The 24,717-nt window shown below is 39.2% G+C and overlaps 1 protein-coding gene across 7 annotated transcripts in view; it reads right to left on the bottom strand.

Moving 5' to 3' along the window:
* Nucleotides 1-316: 316 nt before the first annotated feature.
* Nucleotides 317-24,717, bottom strand: part of ZBTB44 (zinc finger and BTB domain containing 44) — a 41,607-nt gene continuing 17,206 nt past the window's right edge. For 2 of the 7 annotated variants that reach the window (XM_083808402.1, XM_083808403.1), the window contains exons 2-6: nt 21,925-22,994; nt 17,257-17,341; nt 11,313-11,476; nt 8,718-9,018; nt 317-6,604 (exon numbers count right to left, since the gene is read on the bottom strand). In XM_083808402.1, coding sequence (XP_083664528.1) covers nt 6,322-6,604; nt 8,718-9,018; nt 11,313-11,476; nt 17,257-17,341; nt 21,925-22,942 — 1,851 coding nt within the window. In that variant the 5' untranslated portion in view covers nt 22,943-22,994 and the 3' untranslated portion in view covers nt 317-6,321. Of the gene's footprint in view, nt 6,605-8,717; nt 9,019-11,312; nt 11,477-17,256; nt 17,342-17,419; nt 17,548-21,924; nt 22,995-24,717 lie in introns of those variants that run through there. The other 5 variants (XM_083808404.1, XM_083808405.1, XM_083808407.1 and 2 more) reach the window with 5 other exon arrangements.

Here is a 24,717-nt window from a genome sequence, read left to right as displayed (position 1 = left end):
GAGAACATTAACAAAAGGAAATGTAATATACAATGGAAAATTAAACAATGTTTACTTTACTCTTAATACCCTTTACTCATGTAACTCCTCCAATCGTTTATTAATGCTTGGTCTGTTTTAAACTACCTTTCCTCCAAAGACAGCTTGAGCAACAGTGAGTTCTCCTCATATTCAACTATTTTGAAACTAATTATAAGCAAAAGTTATAAGAGAATGTAGCTCTAGCAACAGAGCTGCACCTTCTTACACAAGGTCAAGTCTTTTGTACTATAAGACAAAGTCTGGTGTAGTTAAAGAACGACACAAAGCAAAGATATACTCCATAAAACATTAATATTTTAATGAAAAATCTTAGCTTCATGTTTCTATCCAAAGACACTCAAAACTAGTTTTTCTCCCCCCTTAATTTTGACCTATAATGGGACCAGTTTGGATAATTTTTTTTGTATTTTAGAACATTTTTTTTTAAAGATTAAACAACCAGGCTAGCAAAAAGGTACCCAATACATACTTTTCTTATATCAAACAAGCTAGTATTTCAATACAATGTAACTATACAGAATATATACATTACACATATGATCACAAAGCAAACACTACAGGCTCAGAACAGATTTGAAAAAACATGATATTCACATTGATTACAATAACTCTAAAAATGATTGTAACGTTGAAACGGCACTTAGTTTACAAAAAAAGTCACAAAAATATATATAGCCACCAAGAACTATGGTTCCTGAAAAATACTAATAGCCAGATAGTATTATATAAAATGTGAAGTGTATTTAAACATCGTATACATTAAAAAACAAAACCAAAACCAAAAAACAATTCTGTTAAGTCAATAAACATGCCAAGTAATCTAGCTGTGGCCAGCATCAACAAGAGAAGCTGTACTGTGGATGAGATGACGACTGGATATACGGCTGGTGACCGGAGACTGGCACAGTTAAGGGGGTTTCACTGTTACTAAAATGCACAAAGAAGCCCAACAATAATTTATTTCACATTTTTCCTCCAGCTTTACTCTTTCCCTCTTTGGGGTTTCACCACAGGGCAGCACCTAGAGCGAAGGCACTGCAGGAACAGGGCAAAGAAGCTGTCCAAGAAATTTGTGTAGCCAGGGCTATAAGTCAGAATATCAAAAGCATGCATCAGCGAAATGAATGGTTAAACAAAATCACTCCTCTGGGGACTTCAGCAACCCTCAGGAAGACTGTAGGTACAGTAGCCACACAGGCTGGCAGCACCAGAAACTAATTCGGCTCTATTTTTTTTATTTTTTTTTTAGTGCAACCAGATTTGTAGTTGAGACCTGTGGGGCACTGAATTACTGTGATAGCACACGTTGAGTTAACAAAAACCCAGAGCAGTTAAGTACTGTTGCATTAAAAAAATTTCACATTTGTTTTTTTATGGTACATTTCCTCAAATACTTTGAACCGACTCTCCTCACTAGGGACCTCTGATGTGGCTGAGGCGCAGTCTGGCCTTGAACCCTCTTATCTGTCATCAAGATGCTATGGAATTTATTATGTCCGTAACTGGAGATGAGAACCCTCCGAAGTCGGGCTTCACCTTGTACGCAAAATTCGAACTTAATCGAGCTGAATGAAAATTAGCTATTTTCCTTATTCTGATGGTGTGGAAGTTGCAATGGATCTAGGAGCAACGGGCGCTCCTACATCTGCATTTTCTCCATCCCTGCAGGGTGCACAAAGCTCCCGTTCTATTTGCATATAAAATGCTTCATGGTGCGTCTCAGAGAGAGACTGGCAATAGTCTCAGTGCTCTTATGTCCTGGGGCTGGAGGGGAAAGCCAGCAACCAAGAAGCAACTGAAGCCCTCATATAAAAACTTTAAACCATAGCTTAAAAACAATAAAATTTTATCCCGTAAGGGACATATAGGGATCATAGTCTTATAAAATATATTTTACTGCATTGGCAGCTAGTACTTTTTAAAAAAGTTTAAATTCACACCTTTTAGACTCAAGAAACATGTGAACCCAGAACCATTTTCAATAACCTAGTCTACTAATCTCTCAGTATGAGAGACTTGACTACACTATCTGCGAGCCTGACAACTGAACTCAAACTGTAGCAAGACAGACAAACCATCAGGAACACACATCTTTTTTTAATGTGGTGTAAGAAAAGTGACAAGCAGTTCTGACAGGGAGCTTAATTTGCTGAATGTGAAGGCATCCCCATGGATTTCCAGGGGAGTTGTGCTATACGTCTGCATCAAAAAACAAAACAAACCCTTACGATTTGGCCAAATCTCCCACACAGCTAAAATAGCACTTCTTTTTTCTTCCACTTATTGTGGGGAAAGAGATAGCTTCTGAATGTTATCCCCTCTCCTGAAACACCACATTCAGTCAGAGAAAAAAAAAAACAACTTTCCCCTGTTTTCCCGTTGTTCTCATCAGACATACTGCACAATATGCAAGGGATAAAGACCCAAATCAGACTCCAAGAACCCGGGACCCCAGCATACGGCAGAATCTTGCTAGTTCTGTGGTAGTGAAGGCACTCTACTTGCAAAATAAATGGGTGAGGAAAGGATTTTCCACTGAGTGCAAAGAATGGTACTGCATAGAAGGATACAGAGAAGTAAAACACACTTACGTCACTTGTGAATGATGTGGAGACAACTCACTGGGGCAGAAACTGCCGCAACGGGTCTTACGTGTGGCTATTTGGAAGAAATTCTCGACCGCTTAGAAGGGAAGGGAAGATGGCAAAGGGATCGGAGCATCTCGTGATACAAGCTGGGAGAGCTGGGACTGTTTTGAACAGAAGGCTCGGGGGACCCTACCAACGTGTCTAACTAATGGATAGGAGGATGAAAAGAAGATGGAGCCAGACCTTTCTCAGTGGGCACAAGCTGAAGTACAAGAAATTCCATTTAAACACAAGAACATTTTTAAGGTGACGGTGGTCAAACAGTGGAATAGACTGCCCAGAGAAATCACGGAGTCTCCATCTCTGGAGATATTCAGAACCTGACTGGACAAGGTCCTGAGCAACCTGTCCTTGCTGACTGCTGCTCTGAGCAGGGGGTCTGGACCAGACGATCTCTAGAGGTCCCTTCCAATCTTCCAATCTCAACTATTCTGTGATCCCAGTCACGCACACCTATAAATGCAAACCAAATAACTTAGGGTAGGTTTTTTTTTGAGGGTGAGGGTAGGTGGGAGGGGGTGATATGAAAATGCAGTCCAGGGTTCAAAATGCTCTGATAATGTATTGAAAGAACCTTTAGGATTAATCCCAAGTGCAGTTTAAGGCAAGTTTCTTCTAGTTTAGTTAGATATCTATCTCACTCAAATTGGAATCCAAGTATTAGCAACAGAGCTTGTTTTATGATGTTTTATGTTTTTACATCTCTCCTGTGAAGAACACCAGCATTCCAAAGAACTGAACACTTCCAACAAGTTAGGGAGGAGAAATAAAAGGGTATTTGTATTTAATTTGTGGTAAGTTCTATGGAGAAAAGAGATATTAACAAGAAACAATTACAAACAGGAAAGTTAACAAATAAGCCTAACCCTAAAACAAACAAACAAATAAACCCTCTAAGAACTCTACTGTCCCTGCAGTGAAATGAGATTGAAAAGTGAGAAAAAAAATTCAGATGTTACACAGAGATTACAGGGCTGAAAAGATAATGTGTAACACTGCAATGAAAAACAAAACCCAAGACTTGTCTTGTACCAAGGTGTTAACAGTTAATGATACTCATTTCTTCTCAAGGAAGAACAGATTAGAGCTACAAAGTTGTTTTTTGTTGTTCTTTTTTTTTTAACTTTTTAAATTTCTCTTTGGTATTCAGAAGGCAGTTTGCCTTCTGACACAAAATTTTAAGTCTTTTAAAAATGCAACATCCAGATACATCTGTTCTGTATTTGCACATCTCCTCACCAACAAATTTCTTAGCAAAGTATCTAATGGGTGAAAATTATCATATTCTAATAGAAGATTATGCCCATCTACATCTGACCTTTGAATATTACACCTGTACAGTCTGAAACTGTGTTTCTGTGTAAGTACTTTTTGCTACAAGAATCACAAAGGATTCTTATATACCCGGAAAGACAAATAACACTTATCACAAAAAAGAAAACCCTATATTTGAGTTCAGTGTCATAGCCCTATAAGTCAAGAGAAAACTCAGAAAAAGGCATCTCCTTGTCTCACTGGCTTTTCAGTTACAGAAATCAGAAGTGGAAGAGAACTGGTCTTTAAGTTCAGCCCATCAAAAAGACACTGGACTGACTCACAGTACAGTATCCCTAAAACACAATTTCTCTTTCAAGCCCTTTTAAGACGTACAAAAGGTAGACAGCAAGACTGAATTGTAGCAGAGAACTTCTTTGCAGCATGTTTATAAAACACCCTTCGAATCTGGTGGAGAAACTTCACTCCAGTAACTTGGAAAGGACTGAAATCCTGACTGTTTTCCCTCTATTTAACTAGTATGTTTTGTACCTAAAACACAGCAGAGAAGAATTGTTAAAGTCACTGAAACCCTTTAAGCTCTTTCCAAAGGGCAATAAGCTTTTTTCTTTACAAAAGCTGGCTATTAGTAGAAACAACTCAGACCTACAGAGTATCAGAGCCACCTAAGCTAACTGAATACAAATTGATCTTGCAATATAATATGACTTTAGTGTCTTCTGTTTCTTCAAGAGCAACCTTTCTCTATTGGTTTCATTTCCTCCTCGTGTTTGCATAAAGCAAATCCAGATAGAAAACAGAAATTTAAAATCAAGATTCAAAACTAAGGGAGTATATCATGCCTTTGGAATACTAAGATCACGTAATACCTACTCTCTCAGCATGTCATCTGTAGGCTACAGGCATTTGGCATCAAACACCGAGTTAACTTCAGAAGCAATTAAAAAAATCAAAAACCTCCTAATGTATTTCCTAATTTAGCTTTCAAAGCAGTACTATAGCCCAAACAGCCTCAACAAACAAGAATCACTGCTCTGAAAATCCCACACCCTAAATTTGAAGCTTTTTCTAAATATGGAAAAAATGAAATTGCAAATCTTTCAATTTATTGCTTACTTGAGCTGTGTATGTAGCTGGAGTAATGGCCTTTAATAAACTGAGTTGGCAAGGATTTAAAATGTTTTGAAACAGGAACAATTCATCACCACTATATAGGCTTTCTGTAAACAACCCCCTGTTGGGTTAGAAAGTTGGCCTCTGAAGAGAATAAATTGCTTGTTTTGTCCAAAAACAGACTAATAAAAATCTCAGAAACTATACATGCATATGTATAAACAAAAAATGTGCAATAATGCACAAAAGAGCTCATTTTTTTCCCCATCTGTAAACTCCCTCTAGTTAGCTTTTGGAGATTAGTAAAAATCCAGTATTTATGACAGGGGGAAGTGACCAGAACTGCAAACTATCTGGCCAAGATTTAAGAATTTCACTTCGGGAAAACCTTCATTTTCATGCATGGTTTCCCTTCTACAGAAAGACACAGTCATGAGATATTTATCAGGCTTGCGTGGATACACACTTCTCTATCCTCCTCAGTTCATTATGCATCACTAGAATTTTCCTGGCCATAGTATTTCCATGCCTAACCTTAGACAGGCAAATCCAGACAGGCTATTTGATCAAGCAGTTTCTAAAAGGACTGGAATATAAGAAGTAGGAATACCTGGCATGACATCACTTGGTTTGTCAAAACTGATTTATCTGAGATGAAAAGGGACAATGTGTTTTTAAAAAGTGTGTGACTGTTAGTTTCAAAAATGCTTACCATTTCCAAGAAAAGGGTTACAGTAAGCGCTTTGAAAAACAGCAGGCACAGTGATAGGAAGTGTCATTTTTTATGCAGAAGATTAAAGCATCCACTCAAAACTAGTCAAAGATGTTCAGTAATGATTTCCAATGCATCCTTTTGTTTGTCATTTTAAAAAGGTTTCCTCTGATTTCTCTCCCTTAACCAGAGGGTCTGCAGAAGCAAGAGAAACTTAATGAGCTGTTCTAACTGTGGAAGAAGAAATAGTTAAAGTGATCTGAATCAGTTGTTCTTCTTTAGAAGTATATCACAGCTTCCATGATGTTCTGACAAGATCTTTTTGTGCATTCAGTCTTAAATATTTTCACAGAAGTGATCATTCAGTCATGAAAAATAATGTAACATCTGTTGCAGTTTTCTGTTTAAAGCGTAGCTTACAAAGTAAAAAAGGGAAAATCTCCCCAATTTTGTTTAAAAAAAATTAAATTAAAATGTACAGGACCAAACACAGGCACTTTCCAAAGAACAAAAATTAAACCAAACCATGAATTATTCAATAGTAATAGATGACAGCTCCGGTTTCGGAGGGTCACCTGCGGTTGCCTCAGCAGTGGCGTTAGTCTTTGGCTGCTCTGGCACATCTTCTTCCTTCTCTGCCAACCCACCCAGAGACCCCAAGGGGAAAGTGCTTTCACAATTCTGAGTTGACGAGACCTGTGAAATGACAGGCATTTGGACAGAAGAGTTGCTTTCAAAGCCATGCTCCCCTAGCTCATACTGCCCGAGGGTCTCTTCTTGTTCCTGGTTTAAGTAGTCCGGTACTAGGAAGTCACTAGAAGAGGGGCAAAGGACAGAAGAGAAATGTCACTTCTCACACAAACATTGGAGGTATCAGTTTCTTTGCATCAGTTACATCACACAAGCTACATGCTGCATTTAATAGAGAGCAAATACTCATTTCACACTGTTCTAAGATCATCGCAGCATACTTCACTGAGCACTATAACCTGGTTCTCATTAAAACACACAGAAAATTTTATTCAACACCATCTATTTTGCATCGTTGTGCATCTGTATTTCCTACACGGTAACTTCTTATTTAGGTTGTATCACCTTGATGAGAACGAAAGTTAACGACTGGAACATCATATGGCACTAAAAAGATCACTGAAAAAAGGGAGCACTCAACCTTTAAAAATAGAAACAAAAATGAGTTCAGCACAGGCAAAGATGTGGGCCTTCTCCACCCCTGAGATAAGATCCACCCAAGAAACAGCAGTAGCACTCAGAGTGGCCAGGCTGTAAACAAAAGCTTGAGGCAAGGAAGCACAGGTTCTGCTGCAAGTACAAGGAGGCTGCCAACTACAGTGGTGTTTTGTGACGTGGACACCTCATACTAGTGTGAAAAGAAATGAACTTCATTTCCTTCCCTGATCCACACCATTTTAGTTCTTTCTGGACAACAGTTCCAAAGCTTACTCTTACCAACTGTTGGCTGAGTGTATCCAAAGATAATCGACCAAACTCTTAAGTGGTATTTGCAGAGCATGAGCAGTAAGGACAATAAATTTTCTTTTCAAATGTTCAGCACCAGAAATGTAAGTTTATCCTGAAGCAAGGTATTTTTTATATCTATATATGCATTTGTATGCTTTGCTTCCTTTTTGTAATCCATTTAAAAGCAGTAAACTTATTTCAGTGGCAGCAGCATTCACTGCTTCAAATCCAAATTAACAATCTACTATGCTAACTCGAGTGTTTGTAAATTCAAGCTAAAGGCAGGCCTATAGACAACTAAAAATCATGTACTTCTCATCTGTTTGATGGCAGCAATAAAGTGCTTACCACAATCATGGCATCATCCCTCAAGAGTTTTCACTCTAGTTTTGGCGCAAGCCCTAAGAACAAGAACTGCGTAAACTCACAGATTCGAAGCACTTGTACTTTTAAACAACACTGTGCTGGAAAAACACTGACTGGCTTTCCTGGTTTGTTTTGTAATTCTTTCATCTTAACATCACTTCTAAGATAACCAAATAGGAAAAAAATGCTGAAATGTTTTGTAGTAGAAAAAGCATAATGTTTGGAAATCATGAGGGATAGCCTTGTAGATGCTGTAACATTTACAATACATTTCCTTTGCGCTTCTGAAGACAGATGACTCACACAGAGCTGCACCTTCTCTATAAATTTAAGGGCCATCTTGATCCAATTCCCTCATCCACTCTCCTGTTTTGCTACATCAAATTCCAATGGTTACAAACATTTATTTAAATAGGAGAGCACAATGCCAGCCTGATATCACAGAACACATGTAGCACCTTTTAATAGTCCTTAGTGAAGTGCATTTATGAAACATGCCGAGTCTTCTGGGCCCTGATAAACAATAAACATATAACTGGCTTTTACTATTTCAAGACATCACACCCTGTTATTCTGTTCATTTAGCAATATGTTACCTAGAAAATGAAAAATATAAGAGAAGGTATGGAGTCATGCAATCTTTCCACAATACCTACCATCAAACAAATACTTAAAATGAAGTCACAAGTCTATTTCTTACGTAAACAAACAGGCTGTGTACAAGACTTTGCATATTACATCATTTACAGAACTCCACAGATAGCAAAGTATAAAATACTGTGGCTTAACACCATTAACCTGTCCATAGATACTACTGAAAAGAGACATTAAGTAGCCTAGAAGTAGCTTCTGCATATCACTGGATTCTTCAATGCCCTCCCATAGAGTTTATACACTGTAAAACAGATCAGATATAACAGATAGTAGTGCAAGAAATAATTTGACTGGAATTAGCTGACAACCTGATGAGAGGCACAGCAGGCTGCCCTGAAAGCAGGAAAAGATGATTTAGGAAAAAAAGGAAAAAGAAAAAAAAAAAAAAAAAGCAAGTTTCCCTGTTAGGTTTTTGCTGTGCACCTCACCTGCTCTGGAAGTAGTTTGCTAGCTCTGACGCTTCATGGTTCAAGCTCCTCAGGTGAACGATTAAATTTCCAGAGTTGGTGAACATGGCGCCACATGTTTTGCACTCGTAAATCCGAGGCTTGCGGATAATATGCCGGGAAACCCGCATGTGGTGTTTATATTCCCCGAAGGAAGTGAAAGTGGCACTACATATCTGGCACCGGAAACAGCGTTTACCTTCGTGCTTCAGGCGATGCATCTTTAGCGAGTAAGCTCGGGTGAACTTTTTCCCACAGCGGTCACACTGAAATGGTTTAATGCCTGCAGAAGAGAGAGAAAAAGATGTTCACCTTTTGTAATGAGAGGTCACCGGCAAAATCCTTCCAGATTTCTAACAGCAAAAGGACAGCAACTGTGGCCAGTCACAAAGAAGTACTGATTTCGGAAGAAACACTCTGGTTAACTTTAAAATGACAAAACAATTAGTACATAGCTGCAATTTCTCAGAACCAGTTGCCAATATATTTCATAATACTGTAACCTGTCTTTAACAGTTACATTTCTTCTTTTTCACAGTTTAAAATGAACATAAGCTTCCATGGTCTGGGCTATGGCTAAGATCCTGAGCCGTAGCCAAAAAGTATCTGACGCAGCAGTCACCTCAAACCATCTTTGAGCTCCTTTGATCTTGGGAGATTCTTGTGCCAGACTGGTTCCCAACAATGCAATTATCAGACTACCCTTAATTGCAACGTCTTTTTCTTGCTGCCTCTGGCCTCAGAGAAGTGTTCTGGCAGGGGGGACTTTGTGCACAGGGATGCCCCTGCAACGGTGATAAAAGGGTAAAGCAGCAGCCTTTATATTGTGTGGGAACCCTTATATACAAGAACTTTCAGCAACTTTGCATGACAGAGAACTCTCTAAGATGGTTTAAGTTCATGCCTCACTTTTTTTTTCTTGTTTTAATTTAGACATTCTGATACTAGTTCACTTTTCATTTAGTATAGGCACTAATACAACCCTAAGCCATGAGCTCTGCAACATGCTGCTGTGCCAGAGAGTACGTAATCACACCCAAACAGAATTATTACAACATAAGACTGAATCACCAAAAAGTTAAGTTTAATAAAAAGTCTGAACTCCAGAAAGTGTAGAAATCCAAACGTGAGGTCAAGAATCTGGAATATGGAGCTCTATTCATAATAGGGCTGTCAAGGAATAAAAAAGGTTGTTTCAAAGGGCTGAATGTGCATCAGTCCAGGCTGTTAATTCCACCAGTCTTTCACTCTGCTTTCCTTATGTTCAAAGTGGGAGCTGAACTTTTAATTGGGGCTTTTATACAGAGAAAGCTGTAGTTAAGGTTACACTGAAACTGCCTGTTAAGCATGTGAAAACAAGTTAATATTCTAGAATATCGTCTTGTGGAGCTAAAACTTTTCGTGCTTTTATACTGTTCAAGGGCATCTATTTTCTCAGATAGTTTGAGGAAAATCTCTTCGGCCCTTTTGCTTATGTGAAAACATTTTTAATGCTTCCAAGGTCTGAGAGCTTCTTTCGCACACTAATTACTCTAAAACAGCTATTCAAATCTTTTCCAGCTTTGCGCAGGGGCTGCCAATTGACAGGTCAGCCAGAGATGCTTTGCTGAAGCTGTCTGCTGTCAATTATGACTTTAGCAACCTTCTTCAGATAATTTCACAACTGATATGCTCACACAGTTTGCTTTTTTAAATATTAAATGCATATTATTACTGCTAGCCTAAACACAGTCTGGTCATTTTGCCTGAAGGCATTTGACAAATAACTACCAACAGTGAAAAGATTATGCCTTGACATTTGTGGTTGCTCTGCCCTAAAATGGTACAGCATCTGAGTGCAGGTAAGTGTCAATCTCAAACTAGGAGATGCTAAACTGTTTAGTGCAATAGCCCTTTGATATTCCTTTCATTCACTAAAACAACAATGTTCTTGACAGATACCGCTGAAAAGTCTTGAAAAATACTGATAGCAAAGACATTAAGTGTTCATACAAAAAGAATGCAACTGTTGAGGATCAAAACTCAGGAGACATCCATACGCTACCTGCTACTACTATCTGTAGTAACTATATTGATTATCAAACCAATTCAATTGTCCTGCAATCCTTCCAAAAGTTCTGAGATCCAAAAGCATATGACATTCCTTCAATGCAAAGACATGAGATGGTTCATATTTTTAATGGCTGCAAGTCTCCTCTACAACACAGCAGACAATTATGACACCTAAGAGGAAAAATTTCAATCTACGTCACCTCTTTAGTATAATAAAAAAGCCAAGTACACTTTGAGATTTCACCTCAAATCTTTATAATAACTTATTCTGATGACTTTCAGGCAATCAGATTTTTTTCAGTCCACACAAATGCTAATTATCCATGAGTGCAGCTATCAGTCAGATCAGATGTATCAAAACAAGCATTCAATGAGACATACCTCTCTACCCAATCTTTCTGAAATCAATTCTCTAGCACCTGGCAGGTGATTAAAAAAGAATTGCATTACTGTATTTGCTGCACAGAGAGCAAACCTCTGCGAGTCTATAAATTAGCGATTCTTGCAAGCAGTAACACTTCTTACCTGAGTGGATAAGCATGTGTTGTTTTAAGTTCTGAATGCGAGTGAACCGGACCCCGCAGGTTGGACACTGAAAAGGTCTATCTGGACCATTTGGGCTGGGTCTCTCTGTGCTGCTGGTAGAAGGAGCAATGTAGAGTTGGTAGGGATACTGAACGTTCTCCAAACTACAAAGAAAAAATTCACTGATTTATAAGCAAGCTACAGAAAAAAGTAAGAACCCTTGTCTGTGGAAATCTGAACCTTGAACATTTGAGAAGGAAAAAAAAAATTGTCCTTTTGTATTTCTGTGGAGACCTATATTTACATCGGAAATCTCTTCCTCTATAGGTACATGTCTGACCTGCATCTTAAGTTTTGTATTCACTGACTTTGGAAAGCTGAACAGACACAGAATAACTTTCGTTTCTTTAGGCAACAGGTCTCAACAACAGCTGCAAACTGAATATAATTTTCCAGGCATGGGCATTTTATCACGCATATCGATGATTTACAAGAAGCCAACAGTCCCTGAGGAAGAATTTAAAGAACTGAGTAAATCGGAAAGAAAAGGATTATTTTGCAGTTTCAGTAATATTTACAAAGGAAATTAAAGCCGATTCATTTTTCATTTCAATTCAAGTTCCATGAACAAACATTAGTATCTACAATTACATATTTCTAAGTTTAAAATATTCATCTAATTAATCAATACGTGCTCCCTGTCTGATTCAATCAGCTCTATCAGAATAACTCAAGCATTGTACTTAAAAAAAAAAAGCACACAGACTATATTAAAGGAACAATTTAACTTTCAAAGTAATTCATTTAAAACTGACTAATTGCTCCTACGTAGCCTCTAGCTGCAAACTGTGTGTTATAATACAAGTCCTCTGGCAAGACACTTGCTTCACCAAAGGCCATAGAGAAATAGAAACAAATTGGCTGGTACAAACAGGGTAACAATAGGAGTTTGTATTTACCTGGGATTCCCCTTTCCTGAGCTTTAAGGTCTCTATTTTCTGTCAGATAGACATTTCAGCTTGCTCACAGCCTGGTGGCAGATCAGACGTCACTGGCAGCAGGGATCTGCTCTGACCCCGAATCTTCCCTGCTGGTGACAGCTAGCATGGCCAGAACAATGCAATTTTACTCAACTCTAATGTCTTAAACGCGTGGTGAATAAAGAACAATGTCTCCCATTGAAGACAGGCAGAAGGTCTCCCCAGCTGAACTAATCCTTTGGGTGGGACTTCCATCTCGAGCCCACATCACCGGTTTCTAGGCTCAGTTGAATTTGTGGACTTGTAACACATATGGGAACCAAGTGTGCAGTTTGCACAACTACATCTGCCTAGCTGCCACACAAAAATCCACAAGATCTAGATCTAGGATCCCTTCTTTAAAATCAACACCCTAACTGTACTTACTCTGGAAATAAGTGTCAGTACAACCGCGAGAAACGAGTATCTGCATTCTGAGTACAAATGAGGGGTTTCAGCAGCAAAAGTTCCAGTTGTAAAATTTGTCTGGTGAGAGAGAGCATCAAGCATCTCTTGACATACACAAGATAAGAGCTTGTTGTGGAGTTTGGTAACAGTTTGTAAAACCAATGAGCATTTTTGGCCTTGCATGGAACTGGAGTAATATTCGCTCTGAAACTCGGTACCGGGGATTTTTACAGAATTTTCCCCACATGTGAGGAGAATATTACCCCAAAAGCTGTATCTTATCCACAATAATGGAAAAGCCGGTACCAGGGAGCACAAACCAGACACACTGGGTCACCTCATGTACGGCGAGGGCTGAGTAGGCCCCGCGAATGGGCCGAGCCGTCTGGGCAGGCCCGGGCTGCACACACACAGCACATTTCTGCTCTAACGCAGACTGCCCATCCTGTTATTACAAGCCTCCTGAGAGCTGGACTATTTTTTTTGAAAACTGGACAAGCAATTTCATTGTCCTTCACTTCTTTTTATACACAGCTGTGTCCAAAAGAGCTGTGGAAAAGACAGATACTGGCAAACTTGTTGATCTCTGCTCAAGGGAATATTTAAAAGAGGGAAGTTGCCAGCTCATACCCTGGGCCTGACAGAATATAGTTCACTGCCACTTAGGGGTCCAAAAAAGATGCCTCACCACATGCATTTGCAATAAAGGAGGTTATTTTCAGGCACAGGTTCTGATTCATCTAGCCAAATTTCTGCCATAAGCACTGGCACTCCTGCTCCTCTTTGTGAGCAGATCACTAGCTAAAGAACAGATTTTACTCAGATGTGGAAACACTGGTTTTATCTCCAGAGTTGGTATGACCAAACGCTTTCCAGTTTACCTATGGAAGCTCTATCAGCACAGACCGACAGATCTGTTATCCCCCCCAAAAACAAAACAAAACAGAACAAAAAAAAGCAACATTGCAAAAAAAGCATAAGGCACATAAGTCCAGCTGTCATTATAGCCTAATAATCAAATAGCCAACTTGATTTGGGCCCAAGATGGACAACTTTTCCCCCATCCGATGTTTAACAAATATCATGCAATTTGGCTAAGGGGTAAATCCCTTCAAAAAAGGTTTCCTTGTGCTCAGCTGATTGGAGAACTCATAATTAATATTTACACAGCTATGTGCCAACAGAAGTGACAGCCGTGATGCACAGGGCTGATGAAGGGATCGCTGGATGGGAAGCAAGAACTCTCACTCTTAAATGTCCATACAGGTATACACATGTAGTGTGCTCAAATAAGAATTACGTTTTGTTCTTTGCAACAATATTTAATCTGCTTTACAGAGAACTTCATCTTCTAGTGACGTGTTTCTCGGGTCCTTCCTCCCTCATTCTGGCCAAACAGGCTTGTAAAGAGGCAAAAGTACATTGTGCTCCTAAAGCTTTCTAGGGAGATACTCAAACACTGCAGAAATTAGGAGCCACTGCTCTCCCTTTGTTTCCAGCTTTCTCGGGCTAGCTCATCCTCAAAGCCTGTACCAGTGCCAGCTTCTCTGCCACTGAAACAGAAACGAGATGTGCTATGGGGACAATCTTCCTAGAAGAAATTTAAAATAAAGGTTTAGTTTTCTATTTAAAAACTTCTTAATGAGAAAGGCTGGTTAAAGCAGATAAAAGGCTCTCCAGCTACCAGTGACTGGCATGTCTTTTTTCATTCTTACATTGCAAGCAGGCTGAAATACCTATCGGTGACAAAACAGTGGACCTTAGCACAATGAAGAAATTACATTTAAAACACAATCATATTTTCTCTACCCTGCTTCTTTTTCCTCATATATACTCAATTTTCCTTGACTTTCAATTTGTGATAATGTGGCATTTAACAGCAGAGATTTATCTAACATCTGAGAGAATTCCTGTAACAGCTGTATTAAAAGATAGGTTTAGAATGTTTTAGCTGTAACGCTAAAAGATACGACCTGCAAGTTTTTCTTCTTTTCAGCAACAGATTATACACATATTCAACATTGTAGAACTAAACACAGACAAATGTAAATGCTGGAATGCTCAGTGAGCCTAAAAATGTCCTCTATTTGTAAATAACAAGTGCTTTAGAAAAATGGGAGTTCTCATTATAATGGATCTCAGAGATCTTTTATAATTGAGCCTGTGCAACTCCTTTGTAAATGCAGCCACAAACTGATATAGAGACTAACTGTTAAATCAGCCAAGGCTGTGTTGGGCATCTTTATTAGAGAAGTGTGTTACAACCCAAAAGTGAAATATCCGAGAAAGAACGTAACAGACATCACTGGGAAACAGTAGTTTTAATATTTACCAGACTCCTGCGGGTCTATTAAACTGACTACAACTGCATGTGACCTGCTGCTTAAAAAACACTGATTATGGAGGAGGACCAATTCATTATGTTCGTTATTTAACAAAGGAAATCAAGAGATAAAACATCCTAAATTCTGAAATATTTACAAGTGTTTCCACGGTGATAAGGACATTGTATTGGAAGACCTTTAGACAGACCAATCTTTTGCTTTGTTTTATGAAAATAAAATACATACAAACTCAAATATGTATATTTCAATATAAACTTGCATTGTCTAATCACAACTGATTTTGACATTGTGAGAATGTCCACTCATAAAACAATGTACAACCTGGACTTAAACGTAAAGGTCCACTAAAAAGCTAACAAACAGCAAGTGAGGAAGTTTTTCTCCATTTGTATGTTTTGTTGATCACGTTTTCATTTGATTCAGCTAGAGTTACATGTTTGATTATATTAAGAATTCTGTAGTATCTCATTTTACGCACCCAAAACTGTGCACCCGAATTGCTGCACAGTGAATGACAGGCTGTATTTATCTGTTGATATGCCCATCCTGTGCTTGAAATGGGAATTCAGGAGTCCCTTGCTTGAAGGGCTGGCACTGCATTTCACACGTACATATGAAAGAAAACTTCTTACGACTTTGAAAGCCTCATTTTACCCATTTAACTGATTCACAGATTAAGTAAAGTCTTGGAACTTTCATTTGAATTTATAAAATAAATCACTTGGCAGAAAATCTTAATTCTGCAGTCTAAAATTTTCATAAATTCCCATAACTATTAGTTCCCTTACTGTTATATAAACAATGTGCAAACTCTAGTTCATTTTGCTGATGGTTCTGTTATCCTGAGACTAATTAATTTCAAAACTTGAGCATAAGCTAAGGCAAATATTCTTTCTTTTTCAGCATGAAAGAGACCTTTTTGCAGAATTTTTCAGTGTGTTAAAAGGATTTTCTGTATATTGAATTTTCTGTGCAGTTTGGGTGAAGATCTTTAATTTTATGGGAAAATTCTGAAATAATCCACTGCTGAAAACATGTATGCCACTTGATTTTAGAATTACAGCTTTAAAAAAGGAAGGGATTAGTTCTAATGCAACATGTGCTCCTACTACCAATTCAAACCCAAAGTGCTGGTTATTATTTTTACACTAAGATTTTCTAGCAGATGGATAAAATCTTCTCTGTCATACACAAAATCTTTTATAGGCAGTTATTTTCTCTTCAAATTTAATCCTACAATGGGATAGGTTTCAGATGGAAATGGCAGGAAAGATTTTATGAGCTATGAAAACGCAGCTCTTCATAGTTATCTCTACAGGGAGTTTCACTTGACACAGTTTCTGGAACAACTCCCAAAGATTCACACTTCTTCCTCAGACCCACTTGTCTAACAAAACACTATGCAAAAGCTAGCTTGTCAATACTTTAAAACTTTTCCTGAGGAACAGAATAGCTATCTATACACCATACTTGACACATACCACAAAAGCAAAGAAATGAAAGTCAAACGGATTGCGTGCACCCTTGTAAGCACCTTGCAGGTACGTTGCTTTGTTCCAACAGAACTACCATATAGCTTTGAGCAAACAGACCCATCTGAGCTCTGCCTTCTTTGCCAGCCTTCCCTTTCAAGGGATTCCCGTAATAAAACACTCATCTCAACACAGCAAAAGGCTACTACACGCTTACAATAAACACACAGCGTCTTGGTGAAAAGCTGCATAGAAAGTTTGGGAGAAAAGATATAAGGCTGCTCTGTGGCTTAGAACAGTAATGCCAGGGGAAGCCACAACCAGGTATCTCATCTTATTGCTTTTGTGGCTTTACGTCAGCTTCAGCACGCATGCAACCACACCTGTTTCACAACAAAGGCTTTTTTTTTTTATTTATGAATAAAGAGCAGTGATGAAGAAACAGTAAAAACACGAGTATCTTTCTTCACCAGTGTAGCCTGGAAATAAGACAGGAAATGAAAAGCAACAAGTAAGCAAATTCTGACTTTCATCACCTACATTCTTCTAAAGCATCTGATCCTTCAGGCACTGATTGTACTTTGATCAACACAGAGAATTATATGTACAAACAGCTAAACATTCTGGGATTAAGGCTGGGTAGGTTAATTACAACATACCACTTGCTGCAGAACAGTTTGCACACTACATTGGTACATACCGATCATCATCATCTGCATGAGCGTTAGTGCCAGAGGTACTCTGGAGTGTGGGTAATCCCTCCGTAACCCCCTCATCTATTGAGCCTAGGCAAAGAAAAAAGGGCAACTTAATGCAAATACGTGTTCAAAAAGGGTTTGGGGGGGGCAGGTAAATACACATACAGCTTGCTTTCCCAAATCTCGGAGAGACGCTGCTTCCTGGGTGATGAGATATTAAAATTGTCTTGGGAAAATCATTTAGAAAACCCAGAAGCAACGTGTTCCAACTCAATTTCTCCTCTGCACCGATTATCTAGTAAACGGACAACTCAATAAAGGGCAAATATTTGGCACACCTAGAAAATGAAAAGAATCTATGTTAAATGCAGCCAGAGTTTATAAAACACATCCAGTACTAACACCACAAAGCAGAAATGTTACTTTCACCTAAAGCGTATATTTCATCAAATTTCAAGACTTCATGAGCAATACAGTTCAGTTCTGCTACTTTACATGGCTTTCATGTTCCAAATCTTCCACATACGTTATCTATTCAATTGATAATGCCTTCATTTATTGATAAGATGCTGAGACAGGAAGAGCCCCCTGAGAAATTACAAATGCAACACAAAGGAGCCTAAACATCTGTCTGTACGAGAGATGTATACACCAAACCATTGAGAAATTTTGTTCAGAGCACCAACATTTAGACAAGTGGGTTTCAGAAACAGAATCTAAGGTAAATGCAGCACTAAACCAAACCTTTACGACTTCATTCACCTGATGCGCCTGTTGCTCAGACAGGCCTCTCTCACCACCACTTGGAGTCTGGCATTCAAACCTTGTTTAGGCAAACTAAGCAAGGACATTTGGGCCTGATGTCACCATAACATAACAGGGAATTTGGCAGCATAGCACTCAAACATTTCTAAGAACTTGTAGATTCCTCCCCCAGGCATACCCTTTGATAAAAACCATCCTCCGGTTTGGTTACGTGCACCCATTTAGATAAACCGTGTTTTGTTCTCCTGTAAGCTGCGTGCAGGAAGCAGACTGGATCTCCTCACGTTCCTCCTATTCCTCTGACAATGTCTACGTGTGCAATGGGAGATAAGAAAACTAAATGACTGAACTCCACCAAATTTCGAAAGGATCATGGCTGTGGTCATTCCTCTCCAAAACAGAGGTTCCCACACGTATGATCAATAACGTGAAATAACTCGGGAGCGATGCAGAAGAAATTCCATCTTGCCTCCTCTTCCCTCTGTTGAGACAGAACACTAAGCACTGCTCAAACTTTTCTGAAGCCAAGCAGCCTTTGGGTCTCTACCACTGAATCCCTACGAGACGACAACAGACAGGGGAAGGAGATTTCGCTCTCTGCACCTACATTCTGAGAATGAGCACAGCTTAGGACAGTGCTCGGAGCTGCTCTTGCTGCTAGGGTAGACGTAGCTCCAAGACAGAGGTACATGAGCAGTCTGAGTTCGGGAAGCCTTCTCTAAAGCACGCTAGGAAAATAAAGCATCATTAGGTCTACAATGACAAGTGTCAGACAAAATGGAAAACTGAAAAGAAACAAAAGCATGGAAAGAGAAGCAGAAAACATGTTTATTTTATCAAAAAGAATGAGAGTACTGTCTCCAAAAGGCTCTCCTCCCTATAAAGGACAGAGTGTTCTACAAAACCTTACTGAAGTAAAAGATTATTGTCTTAAAGTACCCAGTGTTATGGCACCAGTGATGGGAGGAAACGAGCATCTCCAGCAGTTTCAAAATAACACTAATAGAATCAAAAATTTTAATTTTGCCATGAACTGACAAACTATGGTTGGGAGATTTGCAACTATGCAATCTGCGAAGTTACAACAGTTAATCCCATTTCGATTTATCCTTCTTTCTCATGCTACGCTTAACTGAAAGTCTACCAAAAAATAATCCCAATTGCTCCTCGGTTTAATTTAATGCCTTCGCCTCTCAAATGGAAACTGTGTTAATAACTTCTGAAAATATCTTCTCATACATAGCTATTGTTGTTACTGTAATGACTTATTTATCGAGGCCCTGCTTCACATCTCCTTCTGTATTATAAAGTGCCTCCAAATATAATAAATTGCAAATGAATGATTCTGAAATTGTCCAAAGAGTGAAGAAGAGCTTTTTGCAATATCAGAAATAAAGGCAAGAATGCTTTTATACAAATGCACTATAAAACACTGAGATAAATATATGCAATTATACAAGGAAAATATCTTCAGGAAAGAGAAAGCTGTACTTTAACATATCTTTCTGCCTTCATTTGCTGTTCCTATATTACTGCATGAAGAAATACATCTTTGGGAGGTAAAAAGTGCTCTCTGAGCTACAAAGCATGTCTTATCATATATTTGGTACATGGCAACTGTGCAAAAAATGAGAGCATTGTTTCCCTTTATAGGAAAACGTGAATAAAAACTATTATCAGGATAGTTAATAATGTTATGCAAAGACCACCACATATTAATTCAAACATATTCAAGGACAAAGAACAGATTTGCACTTTGAGGATTTGGGGCTGGCTAGTATACTGTTTTTCTCTACGTAGCCCTTTAAGGAAGAACACGCTGTACTAATATCCTCAGTAACAGACATTTCAAGTTTAAACATTATCATCACTAAGATCCTCTGCCCCATGCTGTACAAATGGTCAGCTCCGTGACCTTCGTGGTACAAAAACCAGAATAGGAACTAGAAAATGGAAGATTTTCCAGCAAATGTCATGCAGCTTCCAAACAGGAACCTCTTGAAGATGGATGTGCAAAGCTGCTCGTCAACAGAAATCATTTCACAGCTGAGGAAACTGGCTAAAGCAATCTTCAGCCAGAGGAAGATGCAGCAAGGTGCCTGGGTATTACTTGCAGCACGTTTCAAAAGGAGATTTTATAGCATTGTGGCACCTCTCTTTCTACAACCGATTTCTAATCTCTCATTCTCAGGTCCCAATTCATTCAAACTCATTCTGTGTAGTTTTGCTGACATTTTGAACTCCAAGGGACACCCTCTGAAAACTTCTGTAGATAATATGCTACTCATTTGCAATCTAGTTCATTCATTTGATCTGCTTGGATATGATATTTATAGTTGGTAAAATTCCCTCCTTTCACTTGATACGCTGTTTGTAACTTTCCCTAATCATTATTTGTACTGGTTCGGTTTTGTCTGTGATGGTACAATTACGCTGATGTAATAATTTGCATCTCCGATCACTTGGCCCTGGCAAGGTCTTCCCCAAGTTCCTACTAAAATGAGTTAAAATCTGAGTCAAACTAAACCTGCTTGAACAAGGATCACTTTTCCTGGAAACTGCCCAGCAAGCAAACTGTTGCTTTTAATCTGTGTGCTATTTTGGCAAACTACATCCGAAGATTTAGAGGTCCTTAAGTCTGCTCCTCAGAAAAGGCAAACGGCATTGCCTTTGGTAAATAAAACATTTTCATTTGGAAAAAGAATTAGTGACATATGATATCAACACACGAACTCTACAAAATGACGAACAGAAACAACAACATCAAGTCTTAAAGGATTGGCCAAAGGGAAGATATTTTCATTTCTTTTTAGTGAGTATTACCCGAGATACTTTAACAACACAGACCCTATCTACTGCAAACTTAGAATGGCCAGAGCCACTTTCTGCAGAGAAGAAAGTGATACACTGAGCAAAGAAAAAAAGATTATGCAGGCTACTAGGCTACATTTATTTACTTCATTTTAGTTTATTTACTTAATTAACTGACGTAGCCTCTCATGTATACATTATGTGAATGAAGCAGACCAGCACATTCTTCATTCTTAACGGTTTTCAAATAAAAAAGGCTTGATTAAAAATCTTTCAGTAAACAAACTCTACCGAACACAGGTCAAGCCACTTAACTGAAGGCAAAATAGCTGACTAGGGCAAAATTTTGGTAATTAAACTAGAAATACTGCAAATTGCTGGCCTTCTGACTTACTAAAAGCCATTCAATACATTATGTGCAAAGAGAAAAAAACAACCTTTAAATATTAGCTATTAATAAGTAACAGCCTGCTAGAAAAACCCAAAACTGGCTTCAAATTGTCCTTCACGGAAAAAGGTTTCTCTCAGCAATTGGCAGCATTTGAAGAAGCAACTTGAGAACCAAGCCCCACAGAAATGGAAAGATTCTCAGTATTATGACTCTGTGGTTTTGCCTTCGTCTGGGACATTAAGATGACAGTGTTCCACCACTTATTTTGCAAATCTTCTTACAAAGGCTCTCTGTCATGGTTATACAAGATTTTATGTCTGATGCAAAGTACCGTTCTGTCCCTCTGTGGCTACAAGCCATAACTCTTTCAGATTTGGTGTTACAGCGTAACTGAGATCGTGCCTTTTGACACTACTGAAAACAGAATTATTTTCCCCAGTCAAGCAACCAGAGGTAAAAAGGGGCTATCAATCTCTTCTGGATAATCAGGAGGTCTACCAGCAGGCCTGCCTTCCTTAGTTGCATTCCAGTTATTTAAAGAGCTAACTCCCGTCCCTTCACCAGGGCTTATATATAACATTGCATTAAACAGGAAAAAAGAAAAGCATTTCCACAAAAACAAAACACGAACACATTTCCTCCAGTAAAATCACAAGTGCACACGCATGTACTTGTACATCTGTAACCCCAGAAACGGCCATACCTATAGAGGAAGATTGTGGGCTGATCAGGAGATCTTCCTGAACTTGCTCGCTTCCTGGGACCGTCTGCTGATCGCTCAGGGAGCTCTGGGACGCGCTAACAGGCTGCGATACCTCCTCATGAACCTCCTCATCACTTAACCTCTCCACTTTGACACGCACGTCTTCCTCGATCACGAGGGGTGAGCTGGCTTTCGTGCTCTCACACGTCACGTAGTCTGCAATTCTTCGGTTGGACTCCGAGGGCCCGGGCATTTCCAAAGTCCTAGAGTTCTCCACCTGCTTCACCTTCTCAGACTGAAGCCTTCGATCAATTCCAAAAGGAAAAGTCCAGGGAAAAGCTAAGGAGGAGTCTACAGGCTGATTTCTGGACTCCGGGTAAGAAGTTGAAGGATTCAGCACTTGGGGGGAACTCGTTTGCGTGTTACACTTGAGGGGGCTCTCAGGAGACATAACGATGTAGCTTTTGCGCTTTCTTCGTGACTCTCGGCACACGGGAATGGTTCTTTCCACCACGCTGCACTCAGAAGACACCGGAGAAAGGCTGCCGTCTCGCGAAGTGAAGTTGCAGTTTGCGCTGTTCTCCTGGCCTGCATCTAGCACCTTCTCTTGCTGGCTGTTGGGCGTATTCCATAAGATGCTTGACTTCATGAACTCCGAGCACGTGCTGGCAACACTGAACATTTGCATATAGCTGGCCGCGGCCAACACGTCGATAATGTTTTCTGTATTGATGGACAGCGTTGCCGTGTAAGCGTATTCCAGAAGAGGTATAAAACCAGTCACTGTCACATGGTGCAGGTCTAACACGCTCTTGCTCTCGTCTTCTGCTTGCCCGACGAGTTTGGATCGGAAGAAGTCGCTGCAGGCTGCCAAAACCACCTTGTGCGCCCTGAAGATTTTGTCCTGGACGCGAATGGTGATATCACAGAAGTGTCCGTCGTTGCGAAGCATGTTCAGCTTGCCAAGCATCTCCTGACTGTGAGCAGGGGAATTATGAGTGAATGTTTTAACACCCATTTTTTCACCTTTCTGCTAGCGTTCCTTCCACATATGAGAGATCACAGGTATCCTGAAACAAAGAGAAGAGCTGTCATTTTCATCTCGGAAAGCAAAAGTGAAGTGGCTTCACTTCAGACCCTGCTTGAAGAAAATGCAGTGAAATCCTCTAGGGCCTGGTTTATTATTTTATTTTTTAGGATCCAGACTGTGCAATGGATTAACTATACAAAAATGCAATTACTCAGTTGTAATTTTCAAAAATGCAGACCAAATTGTTTGCAGTCTATCACTAATATCATCTCCCACATTTCTGCTATTGTCCACTCAGAACAAATTTCCAGCACAGTTTAGAGAAAAACAAGTGCCTGTAGCACTACAAAGAAAGCATTTTTGAAACCATCATCTGTGTAAGAAACCTCTATTTTTTCTTTTCTGGGCTCAGGAAACTATTGCTCATGGCTCTTAAGCCTGAGGGACTTTGTCGAATGATTCTTTTAAGTGGAATAGACGTTTTCTTGGATCCACTTATGAGCGTGCAGGAGCAGGCAAATATCCCAGAGAAGGCATTTAATACCAGAAGTTTTAGAGAAACTACAACATGAATTTTCAGAGGGCAGAGTTCAAGCTAGTAAACACAAAATAATAGTTGCCAATAGCTCTGCTTTACTGCTGTAGTGCAGGTACTGATTGCCTAAAGCTGCTTTTAATAAATAATTTTGGACTAGGATGAGAAGTTATTGAAAATTTCTTCAAAAACACAGTGGATTACAAACCTCAAAGTGAAGTTTGGATTTAAATCAAATAGACACAAATTGATTTTATACATGTGATAAATAATGCAAGTAGTGCAACTTTTTCTTACAAAAAATACACACTGCCTGCTTGGGGACCAATTCCCTTCTATGTGTAGGAACAAATGCAAGTTTTCTGTGCAAGGTCCTGAAGGACTAGAGGGGACCGTCTGTCCCACAGTGTCTGGCAGCTGTAAAGACCATCTCCCAAAGAAAAGAATATATAAAATTGGTTCCCGTGTTTGCTCAAATTGCTTCTGAATTATTCCACCATAGAGGGAAAATAAGCTGTAATGTTACACCTTCTTAGGGCCCCCCAAGCTTCCAAGTAAAGTCTTCTGTGTTCTACATGACTCACGTAATTAACATGATACAGAAACATCATTTGGTAAAGCTGGTGGTTAAACATCAATAACAGAATTGGATCTGATTATTTCCTGGAGTCAGTCAGCTTCTTCGCATCATTCTTTGCCTCTTCCTTACACATACGCAGAACCATACCACTCTTGCAAATTGTGCATGTGAAGCTTCCCAGATACAGAGCTCACTGTAGTTTGGAACAACTTCCCACCAGTCTCACAAGTCTTAGCACATATTTAAATGGCAGCTGTCAGAGCCTACCCTGTTCGACAGACAATTGCACTCGGCTTCTTGTTGTCCTCTGATTTCACTTTTGATACCGCAAACCCTTTCGCACTGGAAAAACATTTATGCTAGAGAAGAGACTAAGACTTAACACACGTAAAGGCTGAGTGAAACTATAAGTCCATTTGGATTTAAAATGAAATTTCACACTACTGCAGAAGAAGAAGTTAAGCACAAGCAAAACACTCCTCTTCAGCGAAAGAAAACATATCGACCTCAAGAGGCATCTGAAGATCCAGACTGTTTGTTCTCCAGCATGAATCAAATGAAAAGCATATTTAATTGATCTCAGACCAAAACTCTGCAGTAAAATCTTGTAACGGCATATTCTAAAATGGCCTTAGGATAGCCTTCCTG

Source organism: Anser anser (assembly GCF_964211835.1).
Source record: "Anser anser genome assembly, chromosome: 22".
NCBI classification, from domain to species: domain Eukaryota; kingdom Metazoa; phylum Chordata; class Aves; order Anseriformes; family Anatidae; genus Anser; species Anser anser.
This window is presented reverse-complemented; position numbering and strand designations above follow the sequence as displayed.